This window comes from Pungitius pungitius, chromosome 2, assembly GCF_949316345.1.
Source record: "Pungitius pungitius chromosome 2, fPunPun2.1, whole genome shotgun sequence".
Lineage (NCBI taxonomy): Eukaryota > Metazoa > Chordata > Actinopteri > Perciformes > Gasterosteidae > Pungitius > Pungitius pungitius.
This window is the reverse complement of record NC_084901.1, coordinates 13,127,232-13,142,550: the sequence shown is the minus strand read 5'-3', so window position 1 is coordinate 13,142,550 and position 15,319 is coordinate 13,127,232. Positions and strand designations below refer to the sequence as shown.

The 15,319-nt window shown below is 45.3% G+C and overlaps 1 protein-coding gene across 2 annotated transcripts in view; it reads right to left on the bottom strand.

Moving 5' to 3' along the window:
- Positions 1-14,241, bottom strand: part of LOC119211440 (phospholipid-transporting ATPase ABCA1) — a 28,036-nt gene extending 13,795 nt beyond the window's left edge. For both annotated transcript variants that reach the window (XM_037462345.2, XM_037462346.2), the window contains exons 1-18: positions 14,178-14,241; positions 13,285-13,359; positions 12,471-12,564; positions 10,111-10,252; positions 9,850-9,968; positions 7,743-7,864; positions 7,416-7,619; positions 6,614-6,703; positions 4,365-4,605; positions 4,146-4,285; positions 3,955-4,071; positions 3,647-3,835; positions 3,208-3,413; positions 1,594-1,770; positions 1,152-1,374; positions 725-946; positions 438-642; positions 135-248 (exon numbers count right to left, since the gene is read on the bottom strand). In XM_037462345.2, the coding sequence (XP_037318242.1) occupies positions 135-248; positions 438-642; positions 725-946; positions 1,152-1,374; positions 1,594-1,770; positions 3,208-3,413; positions 3,647-3,835; positions 3,955-4,071; positions 4,146-4,285; positions 4,365-4,605; positions 6,614-6,703; positions 7,416-7,619; positions 7,743-7,864; positions 9,850-9,968; positions 10,111-10,252; positions 12,471-12,564; positions 13,285-13,359; positions 14,178-14,228 (2,731 nt within the window). In that variant the 5' untranslated portion in view covers positions 14,229-14,241. The remainder of the gene's footprint in view (positions 1-134; positions 249-437; positions 643-724; positions 947-1,151; positions 1,375-1,593; positions 1,771-3,207; positions 3,414-3,646; positions 3,836-3,954; positions 4,072-4,145; positions 4,286-4,364; positions 4,606-6,613; positions 6,704-7,415; positions 7,620-7,742; positions 7,865-9,849; positions 9,969-10,110; positions 10,253-12,470; positions 12,565-13,284; positions 13,360-14,177) is intronic.
- Between the last annotated feature and the right edge of the window lie 1,078 nt (positions 14,242-15,319).

Here is a 15,319-nt window from a genome sequence, read left to right as displayed (position 1 = left end):
GGAGTCGTTTTCAGATAAGAACCCTTTGTATTTGTGTTCCCTTTATTGTTAAAGATTTGTGGTTTCTTGGAGTGCAGCTATCACCCCGTGTGGCAGCTGCACTCCAAGGTGACTGGTGACTACAGCAGTCTCACCTTCTGGGTTTTCTTTCTGGCTCAGTGGAACTTTTTTGGACTTCCCGTCTTTCTCCCCAAACCAGTAGGCCTTAGAGAAGGGGAAGTACCAGGGTCGAGGGATCCCGTACTGACCTGAGACAAGCAAGTAGACCTTAGACTCAGACTAAAGATAGTTTAGGAAATAACGGTGGAAGGATGTTAAAGGTATTGTAATCATTAGGGATTTCATAAAGAGTTTTTATGTTGATTTTAGTTTGTTGTTTTCTTTCTTTAAGATTTGAGAATATCGTCTCTTAACTCTGAGTGACCTTGTGCTCTCACCTGGAAACACGCCCTCGATATACCAGGTAAGGACTCCGTACAGAAAGGAGTCAAAGTACATGATGGCGATGGCGGTGCGGAGGCTGAAGTCGTCCTCCTCCATTGGACTGGAAACAAGGTTCTTCCACTGGATGCCGACTCCCTGCTCCTCGAACAGGGCGAAGTACTCACAGCCGAACCCGAACGCCACGGGCGACAGGAGGCTCTGCGGAGGAGGAGTCATGTGACTTACTCCTTGCAATAGCAATGTGGCGTCCAGACAAAAAGCAGAGCGCAAGATTCCTTACAGCAAAGACCTTGGCCCCGAAGCCGATGTAGTCCTGCCAGGCCACGCAGAGCACATAGGGCAGGTAGAGGGTGAAGTAGATGATTCCTCCGCAGGCAGCGGCCAGGTTGGCGCGGGCGAAGGCCGTGCTGAGGAGGAAGCACTGCATGATGGTTACCACGGCGAAAGATCCCAGGAAGAGGAAGACCACGCCGGGGTCGCTGTAGGGCAGCAGGTTCCCCTTCTGTTTAGAAAGAAGTCAGATCACATAAACAAACCGACACCAGAGAGAAACGTGTTGTCAAATCAGCATGAAACAATAACTAATCATTACAACCAGCGGGAGAGTTAAATTAACCTTTAAAGGTGGAAAATATAAATTATTTCATGTCATTTCACTCATTTAACATTTAGATCTTGAATTTTGTTTACGGTACATCAGAGCTCACCTTCAACAGCAGCACCAGCAGGCCGGCGCTAACCAGCAGAGGAATTAGACTGCTGATGAACCAGCTCAACCACAATATGCCATTGTTCAATCCCATGATCCTCATGGTCTCTTTCAGACGAGCCTCCTTCTCGTACACAACACTTTTCAGGATGATCGCCACCGAGTACATCCACGCAAGGGTCATGAAGAGAGGCATGGAGCGGCTCATTACCCGCAGGAAGCTGTGAGGGTTAAGGACAGAAAGAACGGGTTAGGACATGAAGGACAAGTTAGGACACAAATAACGGGTTGGGACATGAGGGTCAGATTAGGTCATGAGGTCAGGACCTGAATGACGTGTTAGGACAGGAAGGAGAGGTAAAGACATGCACGACATGTGAGTACATGCAGGATGGTTTTGGACATGAAGGACAGGTAAGGACATGGAGGATGGTACTTACATGTCATCCACGTAGCAGGGATAAGGCATCTGCTGGATATAGACGCCCGTCTTCTCCTTGGTGCCCGTCATTGCTCTTATGATACCTTGCTCAATAACATCCTGCAGGTACGAGAACCCTCCCCAGATGTACCGCATGTCCTCAAAAGGGTCGGCACGAGGACCTGGGTCCCAGTACCTGAAGGAACAGGACAGACACGTTGTTAACCTTCAAAGCCAATCCTCTTCTGTCCAAAACATAATAAACCCTTTGGGGACTGTGTCTGCCCCACCACCACTTAATAAAAGTTTAAACTGTTGGGGTCCACCATAGTGTAAAACCAAGGCTGACTTTCAGATGCAGTTTTCTGGGCATAACACCCCCGAAAAGAATGCCTTCACACCTAGGTGTGATTTCTCTCTCTGGGTCAATAAGGAATAAGGAATCAGGAAACATATATTGCATGACGGCAGACAGTACAATAATGGACATTTGTTGTTTAGATATTAGAATATCGTATAGTAGCTTTTTTCAAATGGTATTGATCTGATTACTATTATTGGAAGTTAATAAACACTGTTATACTTTAAGAAGAAGTTTTCTGTGATTTCTTACTGTATGTGTGCTAGCTGGAAACATAGCCAGTGTACGAACTCAAACCTTCAATTCCTTGCTCTTAAGGAGTAAATATCAATTATGGGACTTGATTTATAGTTTGGTTATTAGTCCCTTTTCAGGATGGTGTCCCGTTATTTATTTATTTTGAAAGTTATCTTAGCGATTATTAATAATTCTATTGATGTCAATGATTTAATTTCACACTAGCAATTAACCAACACATTATGTCGTGCCCAACAAAATTGTGCCCTGCGTAAGGCCGTGCACAACTAAACTAAAATTGCGGATTACAAATTTGCCTCAGAGGGCTTTGTGAAACGTCTCTGTCGAATGGAGAATATTTCAGCTTAATACTCCTACTCATTAACATTGCCTTCTAATAAATCTTAAAGCTAAACTGGACTAGAACTGCACCTAGAAAACAGTGCAACCGGTTCTCTTTGTTGGAGTGTCCAGGCTCCCAGGTCTTTAGACCTGGCTTACTACTCTCAATATCTAAATCATTTGTGTTGTAGGGATTGGATGTATTGTACATCTTTTACGTTGTTCATTCTGTACACATTACATCCATTTGTCTCTCCATCCAGGGATCCTCCTCTGATGTTCTCCTTCAGGTTTGTTCGCTTTTTTCTTACAATCAAAAGGTTTTTCATTTTTTAGGGAGTTATTCCTGTGCTGATGTGAGGGTTTCAGGACAGATATGTTCCATGTGTTCAGACTGTGAAGCCTAATTGACTGGTGATGGGAGCAGAGGAGCAGAATAGTGTGAGTGAATATATGTTCTGGATGAGCTGCAGAGGTGAGAGGGCACTAACTGGGAGGAACTTACAATAGTCCTAGTGAGATGACCAGAGGCAGAGAGTGAGAAAGGGCTGTATCTCCTGTCCATGTTTTTGCAGTAATGGTGGCAATGAGGGAGAGTTGAGATGGTTTATTCAGCACAGCTCTATTAGGAACCCCTCAGGCATCTCTGGCCTATTTGACCTCAACACTTTAATCTGTGAGTGTGTGTCTTACGCGTCTTTGATCTTATTGGTCCTCTCAACGTTGTCAATGTCCATGCGGATCTTGTAGTTGAGTTTGGCCGGCAGCTCGGTGGCGTTGGGGTCGACGTCTGGGAACACGATCCCTGCCCAGAACTTCCTGTCCTCCAGCAACACCATAGACTGGTTGACCATTCGCTCCTCGCTGGAGACCGGCTCCAACTTGTCCAGGTTCACACACTAACACACACAGACGTTCAGAGAGTAAGAGGTAATGTGATCTGCATTCAACAGCATTGTCTGCATACCTGTGTGATCAAGGCCTGGTGCTCTAAACTAAATCAAAAGATGTAAAGTCTACACACCATGTGGTGGTTTATCACGGTCCCCACAACATCAGTGAACTAGAAGCTATGTGTGTGTGTGTACTTTCACCAGTCCAAGACCAACACAAACCTAAAGTCACCACTGACCTCCATGAAGCGTGAGATGCTCATGATGGCCTGGTCGGTGTCGTTGAACACCTCCCTCCAGGTGAGGGCGCCACCGGGGGCTTGGGCAACCCGCTTGGACAGGAAGTAGGAGACATCGTCCACAGTCCAGTCGGTGTGGGTCAGCTGAGCATGAAATAATCTGGCGGTGGCGTTGTTCTTCAGCAGGGTCTGAAGGAGAGACCAGGACTTCATTAGATCATTCTCCATTTATATGATAGCATATAAAGACATGATTCACACGAATAAAGGAAAAAATTAATAAGAAAACATGTAGGGGCAGGTCTTACCCTGATCACATCCATCTGCTCGCCATTCTCCATGAAGCTCCAGATTTTGGGTCTCATCTCCTCCCACATTCCACCCAGGTCCCTGAACACACCGAGCTCCTGAAAGGTCCGGTTCACCTGAATGCAGCACAGACTGTTAAAGACACCACTCCGACCGCCTACAGAGAGCAAGGAGACAGGAAGTGATGTACCTCGTGGATAACCCTCTGGGTGGCGGGAGTGTGGGGTGTGTACAGGATCTTCCCCATCAGCAGAGGCTTCAGAGCCTGCCAGATCATCCGGGACATCGGGTTGGAGTCCATGTTCTTCACCAGACTGTTGCAGTAGGGAGCTGGAGAACACACAGAACCATGTACATATAATTCACTCGCACAAACTCTCATGCTCACACTCACATTCTGGTCACGTACTGGACGAGTTGTCGTAGAGGGACGTGGATTCGTCTTCGCTGCTGTTCTGGCTCCCGAACAGAGCCTTGTAGTTGCTGTCCTCGTACCAGTTGAGAGACTTGATCTGCAGGCCGCCTCCCTCCGGGTGACCACACACGATCCTGGAGACGGCCTGGTACATTGCGCTGGGGGACGAGGTGGCGTTGTGGGTCAGGAACACAATCTCGTTCCTGAGGTCGATCCAGCTCTTCATGCCGGCCAGCTGACCCAGGATCAGAGAGAACTGGTCACATAAATCACCTTAGCAAAATTCTAGTATTTACTCCTTACTAAATATGTCTGTCCTCCTGAATAAATGTGTCCTCATTAAGACATCTGTCCTCACCATGAATCCTGATTCATCACCTGACCTGTCCTAACTAGATACTTGCTGACATGAGGAAGTTGTGACTTCCTGTTTGTTGAAGCTGCTGAAGTCGTCAGATTTTCATGACATCAACATTTCCACATTGTTTCTTCATAAAGAAAGTATCAGAACAACATGTTTTTGTCTCCAAAGAGAAGAATGCTGAGAGGTACAACATTCTAAAGAGCACCTGAACACAACTACACCCCTTCACAATACAACTGCAGAAAATGTTTGTGAAACAATAGCAGAGGTATCTCTAAAGTACACAGTGTACTTCACTCAAAGTAGTATCCTTAAAGTACACAGTGTACTTCACTCAAAGTAGTATCTTTAAAGTACACAGTGTACTCCAGTCAAGGTAGTATTAGTATTAGTAACTTACAGGAAGAGGTGGAGGTAAGAAGGAGGAGACGGGAAGAGTAAGAAGAGGAGAAAAAGTGTCCCCCATCTATGTGTCTCCAGACTATATTCAGTGTGTCCCCCGTCTATCTTCAGTGTGTCTCCAGTCTATCTTCAGTGTGTTTCCAGTCTATATTCAGTGTGCCTCCAGACTATATTCAGTGTGTCCCCCATCTATCTTCAGTGTGTCTCCCGTCTATATTCAGTGAGTCTTCTCAGACTATATTCAGTGTGTCCCCATCTATCTTCAGTGTGTCTTCCCAGACTATATTCAGTGTGTCCCCCGTCTATCTTCAGTGTGTCTTCTCAGACTATATTCAGTGTGTCCCCATCTATCTTCAGTGTGTCTTCCCAGACTATATTCAGTGTGTCCCCCGTCTATATTCAGTGAGTCTTCTCAGACTATATTCAGTGTGTCCCCATCTATCTTCAGTGTGTCTCCAGTCTATATTCAGTGAGTCTTCTCAGACTATATTCAGTGTGTCCCCATCTATCTTCAGTGTGTCTCCCGTCTATATTCAGTGAGTCTTCTCAGACTATATTCAGTGTGTCCCCATCTATCTTCAGTGTGTCTTCCCAGACTATATTCAGTGTGTCCCCCGTCTATCTTCAGTGTGTCTCCAGTCTATATTCAGTGTGTCCCCATCTACTGTATATTCAGTGTGTCTTCCCAGACTATATTCAGTGTGTCCCCCGTCTATCTTCAGTGTGTCTCCAGTCTATATTCAGTGTGTCCCCATCTATCTTCAGTGTGTCTTCCCAGACTATATTCAGTGTGTCCCCCGTCTATCTTCAGTGTGTCTCCAGTCTATATTCAGTGTGTCCCCATCTATATTCAGTGTGTCTTCCCAGACTATATTCAGTGTGTCCCCCGTCTATCTTCAGTGTGTCTCCAGTCTATATTCAGTGTGTCCCCATCTATCTTCAGTGTGTCTTCCCAGACTATATTCAGTGTGTCCCCTGTCTATCTTCAGTGTGTCTCCAGTCTATATTCAGTGTGTCCCCCGTCTATCTTCAGTGTGTCTCGAGTCTATATTCAGTATGTCTCCAGTCGATCTCTAGTGATTGAATTCTATGTCATCATGAAAGAATTTGTTCAGTGTTGCTGTGATGTCCAACATGGCTGCTAAAGGCTTCATGAAGCACCCTGCAGTCGTAAAACTGAGAGGGACACTAGGCAGGGACACGACCCAGGGACACTAGAACGACTGAGAGGTGGGACTCAGGGGGACACTATGAAGGGACTCTGAGAGGGACGTCGGGTGTTTGTTGTTTGTTCAGGCTGTGAAGTGAAGACCTGCTGAGAGTCTTTGTTCAGCTGGAACTCATCTGTCTCTTTCATCTGTACACAAAGACTTGAGATGCTGAGAGCTGCCAAATAAACCCAGTGAACCCGGACGGCTGGAAGACTCTACTGGAGGACACGTCCGTCCTTGTAGAGGGAACCAGGTGTGTGTCTCACCTCGACCGTCAGTGAACCCAGACCCTCCAGGAGGTGGTTGGTTGCCCTGGCCACCAGTTTGACAGCCTCAGGGTCGGCTCTCACGTCCCTCTGAGAGACACAGAGAGACACTTTATAAGTTCTGCTGAAACTCAAAATCAAAAAGTGATCAGCTAATTTACTGCAATAAAACTCATTTATACTCACTGTAGTACAACTGTAGTACTACTCCTAAACTATGAACATGAGGATATTTCTGCTTTTAGTTCTGACAGAAGGTTTTTAAAGGATTTCGGCTTCCGTTGCCGTGGTAACATTTACTTTCACACAGTTAGTCAGCAGCTCGTAGATTTCTGCTCACAAAAGATCCGCCGCCTCTCTGACGGGGGAAGAACGAGTCCTCCGGCTACAGAAAGCTGAGCCGGCAGAGGGACGGGCCGGGACACGCCTCCTCCCACATAGAAAAACACCTTTACTCCGTGTCCTCAGAGAACACCCACCCACAGCACTTACTTGCTCACTCAACTACACGTGTTTCTGCAGTCCGAGGCACAGGTGAGAGCTCAGGCAGAAGCCAGTAAGAGGACATTGAGTTAATTTATTGATGGACTGACATTAAATATCCACGGTACCTTTAAACATAACTGCTGTTCAATTGAGAGACAGTCAAAAATGAATACTTGTGTTTTTATGCAAGACTTTTTTTTACAATTGAACAGCAGGTAAACATCTCGTATCAGCTGAACTGCCGTCAGACATCATGCTCCACCAATTAGAGCTCTGCCATGTGACCCGAGGCCCCCCTCAGCAGGTGTGTTCTCACCTGTATGGGTTTCAGGAAGTCCAGGTTGTTCAGGAAGTGCTCCTCAGCCTGGTTCAGCCAGGTGTGCGGTGCCTCACAAAGGACTTTCTGTACCATCATCGACACCTGCTGGTCCGCGATGGTCACAAAGTCCCCCACACGGCGCTCGCCCCCCCTCATGGGACACATGTCTGACAGGTGAACCCCAAAACCTTTCAGTAGGACCTGAGAGGGGCGGCACAAGAGGACAAATGTCAGTTGAATGTTTCGTATTCTATATTCAGAACACCACCTTCAGTTCCCTTGTGACTTTGTCACCACGTTGGGTAACACTGGCCTCCACCTAACCTGCTCCAGGTCCACGTCGGCGTCTCGGATCTGTTGGATGTGGTCTTCGGACATCGAGGCGTTTTTCAGCAGGAACAGAGACAGAGTCTCGTTGTCTCGTAGGAAGTGCTTTAACTTGAATCCTAAAAAAAAAGAATAAATCAGTTTCTGTCTTTGGGGAGACCTGTTGACAGACAGCTGAGGTGAGACAGATGTGTTGACTATATTTGGCGTTCCTGAGGGTATGTACCTACAGTATGCAAATGTGAGCCTTCAGCTACATGTCGTCACTTGTCTGCAGGGTTAACTTCCATACAGGTGGAGCTCACAGGAACAAAGCTTCTCCACTATTTACACACTTTTCTTCTTCTACAGGTTTAAACAGGTAGCAGTGAGAAGGGCAGAGACAGACCTCATCAAACAGTCACAGAAAATGTGTTTGTATGAGATCTGAAGCCGTTAGTGACGTTCAGAGGACATGGGGAGCTGTCCAAGTGATGTGATTGGTCAAATTAGGACCAGTAACCTCTGAGAGCTCCAACAGAGTAACATGTCAGATTTAATCAGAATCATGAAAAGAGACTCTCAGCCAATCAGACGCCAGTATTAACCCCCAGAACACTGTGCTGGAGGGGACACCAGGACTAACAGCAAGGCTATAGCTAAGAATACAACTAGGATTACCTCGAAGGCGATAACACCAGGTCTATAAATAACAATAAACCAGGACTAAAGGTTAAAATAAACCGCTGTGTAGTTCGATCTAAGAGGTTTTACCTGATATTCCAACTCTAGGATCATTTTGTATGAAGTCTGAAGACAAGCTTTGAGAAAGTTAAATCCAGCTACTGCCTATTTTATTGTGAAACTCTTGACACAACAGGAAGCTGTTTTTTTTTATATTTAATGATGGCTGATCTCTTGCCACAACTAGAACTTAGTAACCTGTGACCTCCTGATTGTAAGACGACCTCTGCAGCTGAATAAACTCTCAGATCTCATCCAGAGCAACATGTCTGAACTGTGAGACTCAGCGGGAGAGGAGACACGCTGACTGACCCACTGAGTTCTACGGATCCGGTCTGAGGTCTCTGGGTCTCGTCTGAGGGTTGGGGTTCTGGTCCTAGTATGAGGAGTTAGCTGGTCACCTGAGCCAAACCTTTTCAGGTGAGATCACCATGGGAACATGTGTCCTGGTGACTAGCTAGCCATCTAGCTTCTATTTCTATTTATTTAAGTCAGTGTTTCCCTCCGTTATTACTGCCCTGATGGACACAACCAGACACGTGCACCAACACAGGTGAGCACGTGCCCACCAGCGGACACAGAGCGTGCATCTGTCTCCCGTTGGCTGAAGTTTTGTCTTTATTTTACGCAGCAAAGCGTAAAAAATATACAAATATGAAATTCTGTCACACTGTAGATGAACGATATGCAGATCTTCTGTGTTGCACCTGCAGTGTTTTTGATTTGATTGCATGTACAGTAATAATGTTCAATTCGAAGAACATTTTTAAAAAAAAGTATCATTTAGGCACCATTTAGGCATCAGGTATCGTAAACAACCCAAACAATACCCTACTTCTCAGGTGAAGTATCCCCTCCCCCGCTCACACCTTCTTCTCACAAAAGAAACATCTCAGCATTGTTTGATGGGACGTGATTAGAGGGAATAAAGCAGCATTTGAAAGGGGGACTGGAGGGCGGGGAGGGCGGCAGGTCAAAGCAGGAAGAGAAAACAAGCGCTCCCCGCAGAGAGAAAAGAAACTGCAAAATAACTCACACAAAGGAGGGAAATGCTTTGTGTTCAATGAGCCCGAAGTGTTTCGTAATATTCTGTATTATGGCCCGAAGAAACTGAAGATTTGAATGAATAAACGCAATGAACTTAATGGTTTGACTCATCAAATATTTGTGTTCCTTACATTCAGGGTTATGATAAATCAAATATAAATCACTCGTCTAGCCTGACTGTGGGCTGATGGGGGGTTATGGTGCACCATAGTGGGAGGAGGGGGGGGGTCCATCTTTGTGATCATGCATCATGAGTTTGAACCTCTGTTTATGAACTTGGATAGGTAGGCAGACACACACAGGTAAACCAGAGAGAACCGGTTCTGGTTCCTACCTGATCGGCTCCTCTGCAGTGCATGCAGAGCCGCGGCGAGCTCCTTGAACCCATCAAGGTTTTTATCGTTCTGACTGTACAGAAGAATCTTCTTGGCATCCGAAAATAGACGAGAAATTCTATGAACACAGAATAAGTTTTCAGTGAAAAGTTTTCTGTAAAATAATAATAATAAATTTTGTCTCAAAGTACATGTTAGAGACTTATATACAACACACCAGATTTTCAGAATAAAGGTCAACAGATTTTTGAAACTCTTACATGGAGTCATTGAAGTTGCCAACTACGCCCGGTGTCTCGCCCGGCGTCGGGCTCCTGAAGCACGGGTTGTTGGCGTTGCAGAGGATTCCCTGAAGCCAAGGCAGCGTGCCGGCCGACGGCATCGCCTTGTTGGGAAAATGACCTTCAGACAGACAGAAGCAGGACAGGGACGGTCCCGGTTACCAAAGTAAAAGTCTGGGAAACATGACAGAAAGACAGAAGTCGACTCCACTTCCACCGAGCTGCGTAGTTGAGATGGAGGAGACGCATGTTGGTGACGTCAGTCTGCAAAGAAGCATCTGAGATGCCTTCATGTGTCATTACAATGTGAGTCATGCAGACGACACAAACAACCAGCTTCAAAGTCTAACTTTATTGACACAGTTATTCACATGATCCGCGTTTCTACGTCATCATCGTTGTTCCTCGTAAACGGACCAATGATCCGTCGCTATTCAAATATTGCTGCCACAAGGAATTGTGGGTTGAAATGATCTCTTTTAGTAAAGGATGGACTAGTGGTTCCTATGCTAAAGGAGCTAAGTAAGGACGCATTGAAGCTCCTTTCCTCAGCATCAAAGAATTCAAACAGCTCCTATCATGGCCATGTACACTGCTTCAGGGTCATGCATGCACATGCATACAGGAAGGACCCGTTTACTAAAGTAAAAGCCTGAAGAAGAGGATAGATACGGAGACGTGTAAGGAAAGATGAAGACACTTCCTGCTGCGTTGGAACAGACGGTCCATTGGTTCACCCGGACACAGGGCAGGTAGATAACCTCTTATTGGTTGGTTATCAGCTGCATCATCAGCAGAGAACTTTAGCCCTACACGCCCCCCGTCAGCAGAGACGCTGCTATCAGAGAACCCGGAGGAACCGTGGCCTCGTCCTATTAGATAACAGCTGACGATCAATGAACACACGTCTTCATTCTGTATCAAACTACTTCAGCTACATGGTTTATGAACACTCTCCTTCTCCTTCTCTCCTGTGTTTAACTAATAACTAATATATTTCTACATATCTATGTTCAACCAAAAATAATATAGTTATACATATCACTGATTAACTAATGAATAATATATTTCTATAACTAACTATATAACTATAACTAATAAATAACATAATTTATGGGTGTCAAAGTTAAAGCTGAGATTACTGTGGCAGACATTAATGCAGATCTTTCTGGTTTGCGTTGACCCCTGACCCCTGAAGCTGAGATGCAGAGAGCGAGACGCTAGCTGAAGATGGAGACAAGTAAAACAAACGAGCAGAGGAATTTGTCCACGTGTCCAACAGAAGGGGGACGAGGTGCAAACGGACCCCTTTAGGACTGATAGGCTAAGCTAGCTGCCAATCCCCCCTGCAGAGGACACCACTGTGTCCCTAAAAGACAGTGGTTTGAAGCTTCCTGCTAAATGTGGGACATTGTTGGCTGTTAAAGGATGGACAGATGAGAGCAAAGTGCAGGAGGACGGCAGGAAGAGACGGAGTTCAACATGTTCCACCTCCAACATGAGCACATGGAGTTTGTGTTTAAAATACAATTAACGAGGAAACCACAGAATACGCACTTTCTGATTACTTGTTAATTTAATTTAGATTTAGTCTGTTAAAGTCTGTTAACTTTTAATCGCGATTAACGAATTTCAAAATGTGAGATTAATTACTTCTCACTGTAACCAACAAATAACGTATTTATATATCTTGCTGTTTAACTATTGGAAAATAATGTTTTGTGAATGAATAAATGAAAGAAAATCCATCGGCTGAATCACTTCTAAGTCACTCAATAAAATCAACAAGTGTTTTCTGTGTTCGACCAATCGGAGACAATTAGCCAGATAAACTCCGCCCATAAGGTTGTTCTACTGACCCCTTGATTGTGTCTTACAGCAGCTACATACAGCCCCATTGTTGATGTCTTCAGCTCTAGCACCATCACTTAGCTCACAGATGAACCCTCCTCTTAACGTCTAAAGTCCTTCCTGTCTTCAGACTAAGAGGGAAATGACATCACAGCTCTCACATGAATGCATGAAGCTGGATGAAATGGGATGGTACACCTTTGTGTTTGAGACTCAAAGCCTGAAGCACCTTTTTCTCTGTGAGACAAGTTTCATCAAGTCGGAGCTCAGTGCCGGTGAGTCACTGCTCAGAAATCTGAACGCTTCTTTTGCCCATGAAGACCTGGTTCCTGTTAGTCCTGGTCCTGGGGAGACTGGTTCTAGTTCCTGTGAGACCTGGTGTCTGTGAGACCTGGTTTCTCCATCATCATCATCATCATCATCGTCATCTTCACGATCATCACTGAAGACTGTGTTCCATACAAAGTGTTAATAAGTTCTGAACTCACACTCATGTTGCTCGTATGGAGGGTAGTTCAGCCGAACGGCGATGAGGATGAAGAAGATGAAGAGGGGCCAGACGATCTCCAATAGGAGTTGCAGCTGAGGGTCAGAAAGGAAGTTACACACACACACACACACACACACACACAGTGAAACAGGAAGCAGCTTCAGATGTTCAGGATAACAAGTGATTCATAATTGATGATGAGTTGATCGATTCTCCATAGAAACACAATCCTGTCAGAATGATATCTCCCATGATGCATCAGCTGTTATCAGGAGGCTGTGACCTTTGACCTCCCTCATAGGTCCAGGTGAGAGTGTCCTTTGTGACCACACTGTTGGTCCAGCTATGTACTTTGTAGTAGTACAAATACTACTTTGTACTATTACAAATACTACAAGTACTACACTGACCACGGAGAAGTACTTCTACACGAATTAACCTTGAAAGAAGTAAATACATTCAAAGGAAATTTCTCTTCATCTTGGGAAATATATTTTTAAATCATCAGATATTTAATGAGAGCCTGTTTTGTGTCCCTAGTACTTCACAAAGTAGTACTTGTTGGTACTCATACTCATATGAAGATTCAGTCATCTCTTTCTACTTTGATATTAAAGTATAAATGATGTGGACATACATATACTGTATATATATATGTATTTCTATACTATTTGATGCTTGAACATCAGTCTGATAACCAAGAAGAAGACAATGTTTGATAAAGTTCACTAGCAAACCAATCAATTAATGAGAGATGATTAATGAATAGATAATTGATGACAGGAGAAAGTGATCGATAGATTACTACTGACCGTCTGTCTTCGTCTGTAGGTGAAGTTCTTCCACAGCAACAGACCCAGCTGAGTGGAAACAGACATGTCTGTGATCTGTGAACACAGGACGAGTATGTAGATACACACACACATATATATATGCACACATTCACACACACAGCACACAGGATAAGCCAGCACACGGCTCAAAGGTACACGGATCAGAGGTCACAGAAGATATCAAGCATGTCCTCCTCATAATGTATATGCACAATATATATTTATGTGTATGATGTATCTATATGGATACATCAATATCTCTCTCTTTATATATCTGGTACATTTTCAGTAACTGAAAATCGACATCATTGATCAGCACCCCCCTCCCTTCAATCATTCACAAGAAACACGGAGAACATCTCCACTGATCAATCACATTGCTATTGAGTTGTTTGTGATGCTCTTTATTGATTATTGATTATCTTCAGACTCTGATTCTGCTCTCAAGCACAATGAAGAGAAATAATCTCCATTACAACTAACTCATGTTCTACAATTAACTCCTTAAACAGAAAAGTTACTGAGAATCACACACACACACACACAGACACACACTCATACACACACACACTCACACACACACTCACACACACTCACACACACACACACACACACACACACACACTCATACACACACACACACACACACACACACTCACACACACACACAGCGGCTCAGTGAGCGCACACACCACGTTATTAGATAAATGTCACTGTATGAGTATGGTTCTCCTGAACAGAACTTTTAAAAAAGTCGCATCTGATGGAAAAGTGAGCAGCGAGTTCACGTTAAAACGATCCGTTTGAGCAGGAACTGACTTAAAGTTACGGAAAGAACACGAAGTTCTGGATGCGAGTCAGAGGATAAATACCGTGGCGGTGATGCGTTCAGGGTCCTCCGCTGACTCCTCACTCCGCAGCATCTGACCCTCTGCGCGCTGCAGCTCACGAATTAAACTCCGTGAGTCACGAGCAATAACCACCACGCTGCTTCCGCCAGGTTCCTTCACAATAAAAGGAAGCAGCCGTCATGAGAGGACATCTGATTAACGAATTACTGTAATGTGAATTATTGTTGGAAAGCAGATTCAGCTTCTGTAATGTGGTTTAAGGGGATTATGATTCGTTGTAATGGTTATATGTGTTGTAATGCTCTATGAGTCTTTTGTCTATGTGTGTAAAGGGTCTAAGAGTATTTTTAAAGGTTATATATGTTTGTTGAGGTTCTATGAGTCTTTGTAAAGATTGTAAATGTTTGTAAAGGTTATATGAGTCCTTGAAAAGGGTTCTATATATGTAAAAGGGTGCAATGAGTCTTTTCTGCATCACCTTATCGTGGTGGAGAGCTGTGTGTGTCCCTATGAACCTGAGGGCTGTGTTGGCTGGTGCTCCTGGTAGGGTTACCCTTGGCAAAGTGGTCTCAGGCGAGGGGCCACACTAAGAATGGTTCAAAATACCCTATGATTTTAGCGGAAGAGGGAAGGAGCTACCCGGCCCGGAGGAACCCCGCGGCCTCCATTTGGAGCGAGGCCCAGATGGAGGGCCCGAAGCTTCTGGTGGCCGGGATTGCTGCGGCGGGTCGGGTGCGCTACTACAAGAGTGGCAGTGACAGTGGGCGGTAAAGCCGGAACAGACCTGGGCGGAAGATGCTGGTTCTGGGGACGTGGAACGTCACCTCTCTCGGGGGGAAGGAGCCAGAGCTTGTGCAGGAGGTGGAGCGTTATGAGTTGGATCCCAGCCCAGCCTCGGCTCTGGAACCACACTCCTGGAGAGGGGATGGACTGTATTCTACTCTGGAGTGGCCCATGGTGTAAGGCGCCAGGCGGATTTGGGGATCCTCACAAGTCCCTGGCTGAGTGCTGCTACATTGGAGTTTATCCCGGTGTCCAAAACGGTTGTCGCCCTACGCTTTCGGGTTGTGGAGGGGGGGGGAACTGCACCAATCAGCAGACGATTTGGCCTTTTTGGAGACCCTGAATCAGTCCAGTAGGGGACTCCATAGCCCTACTGGGAG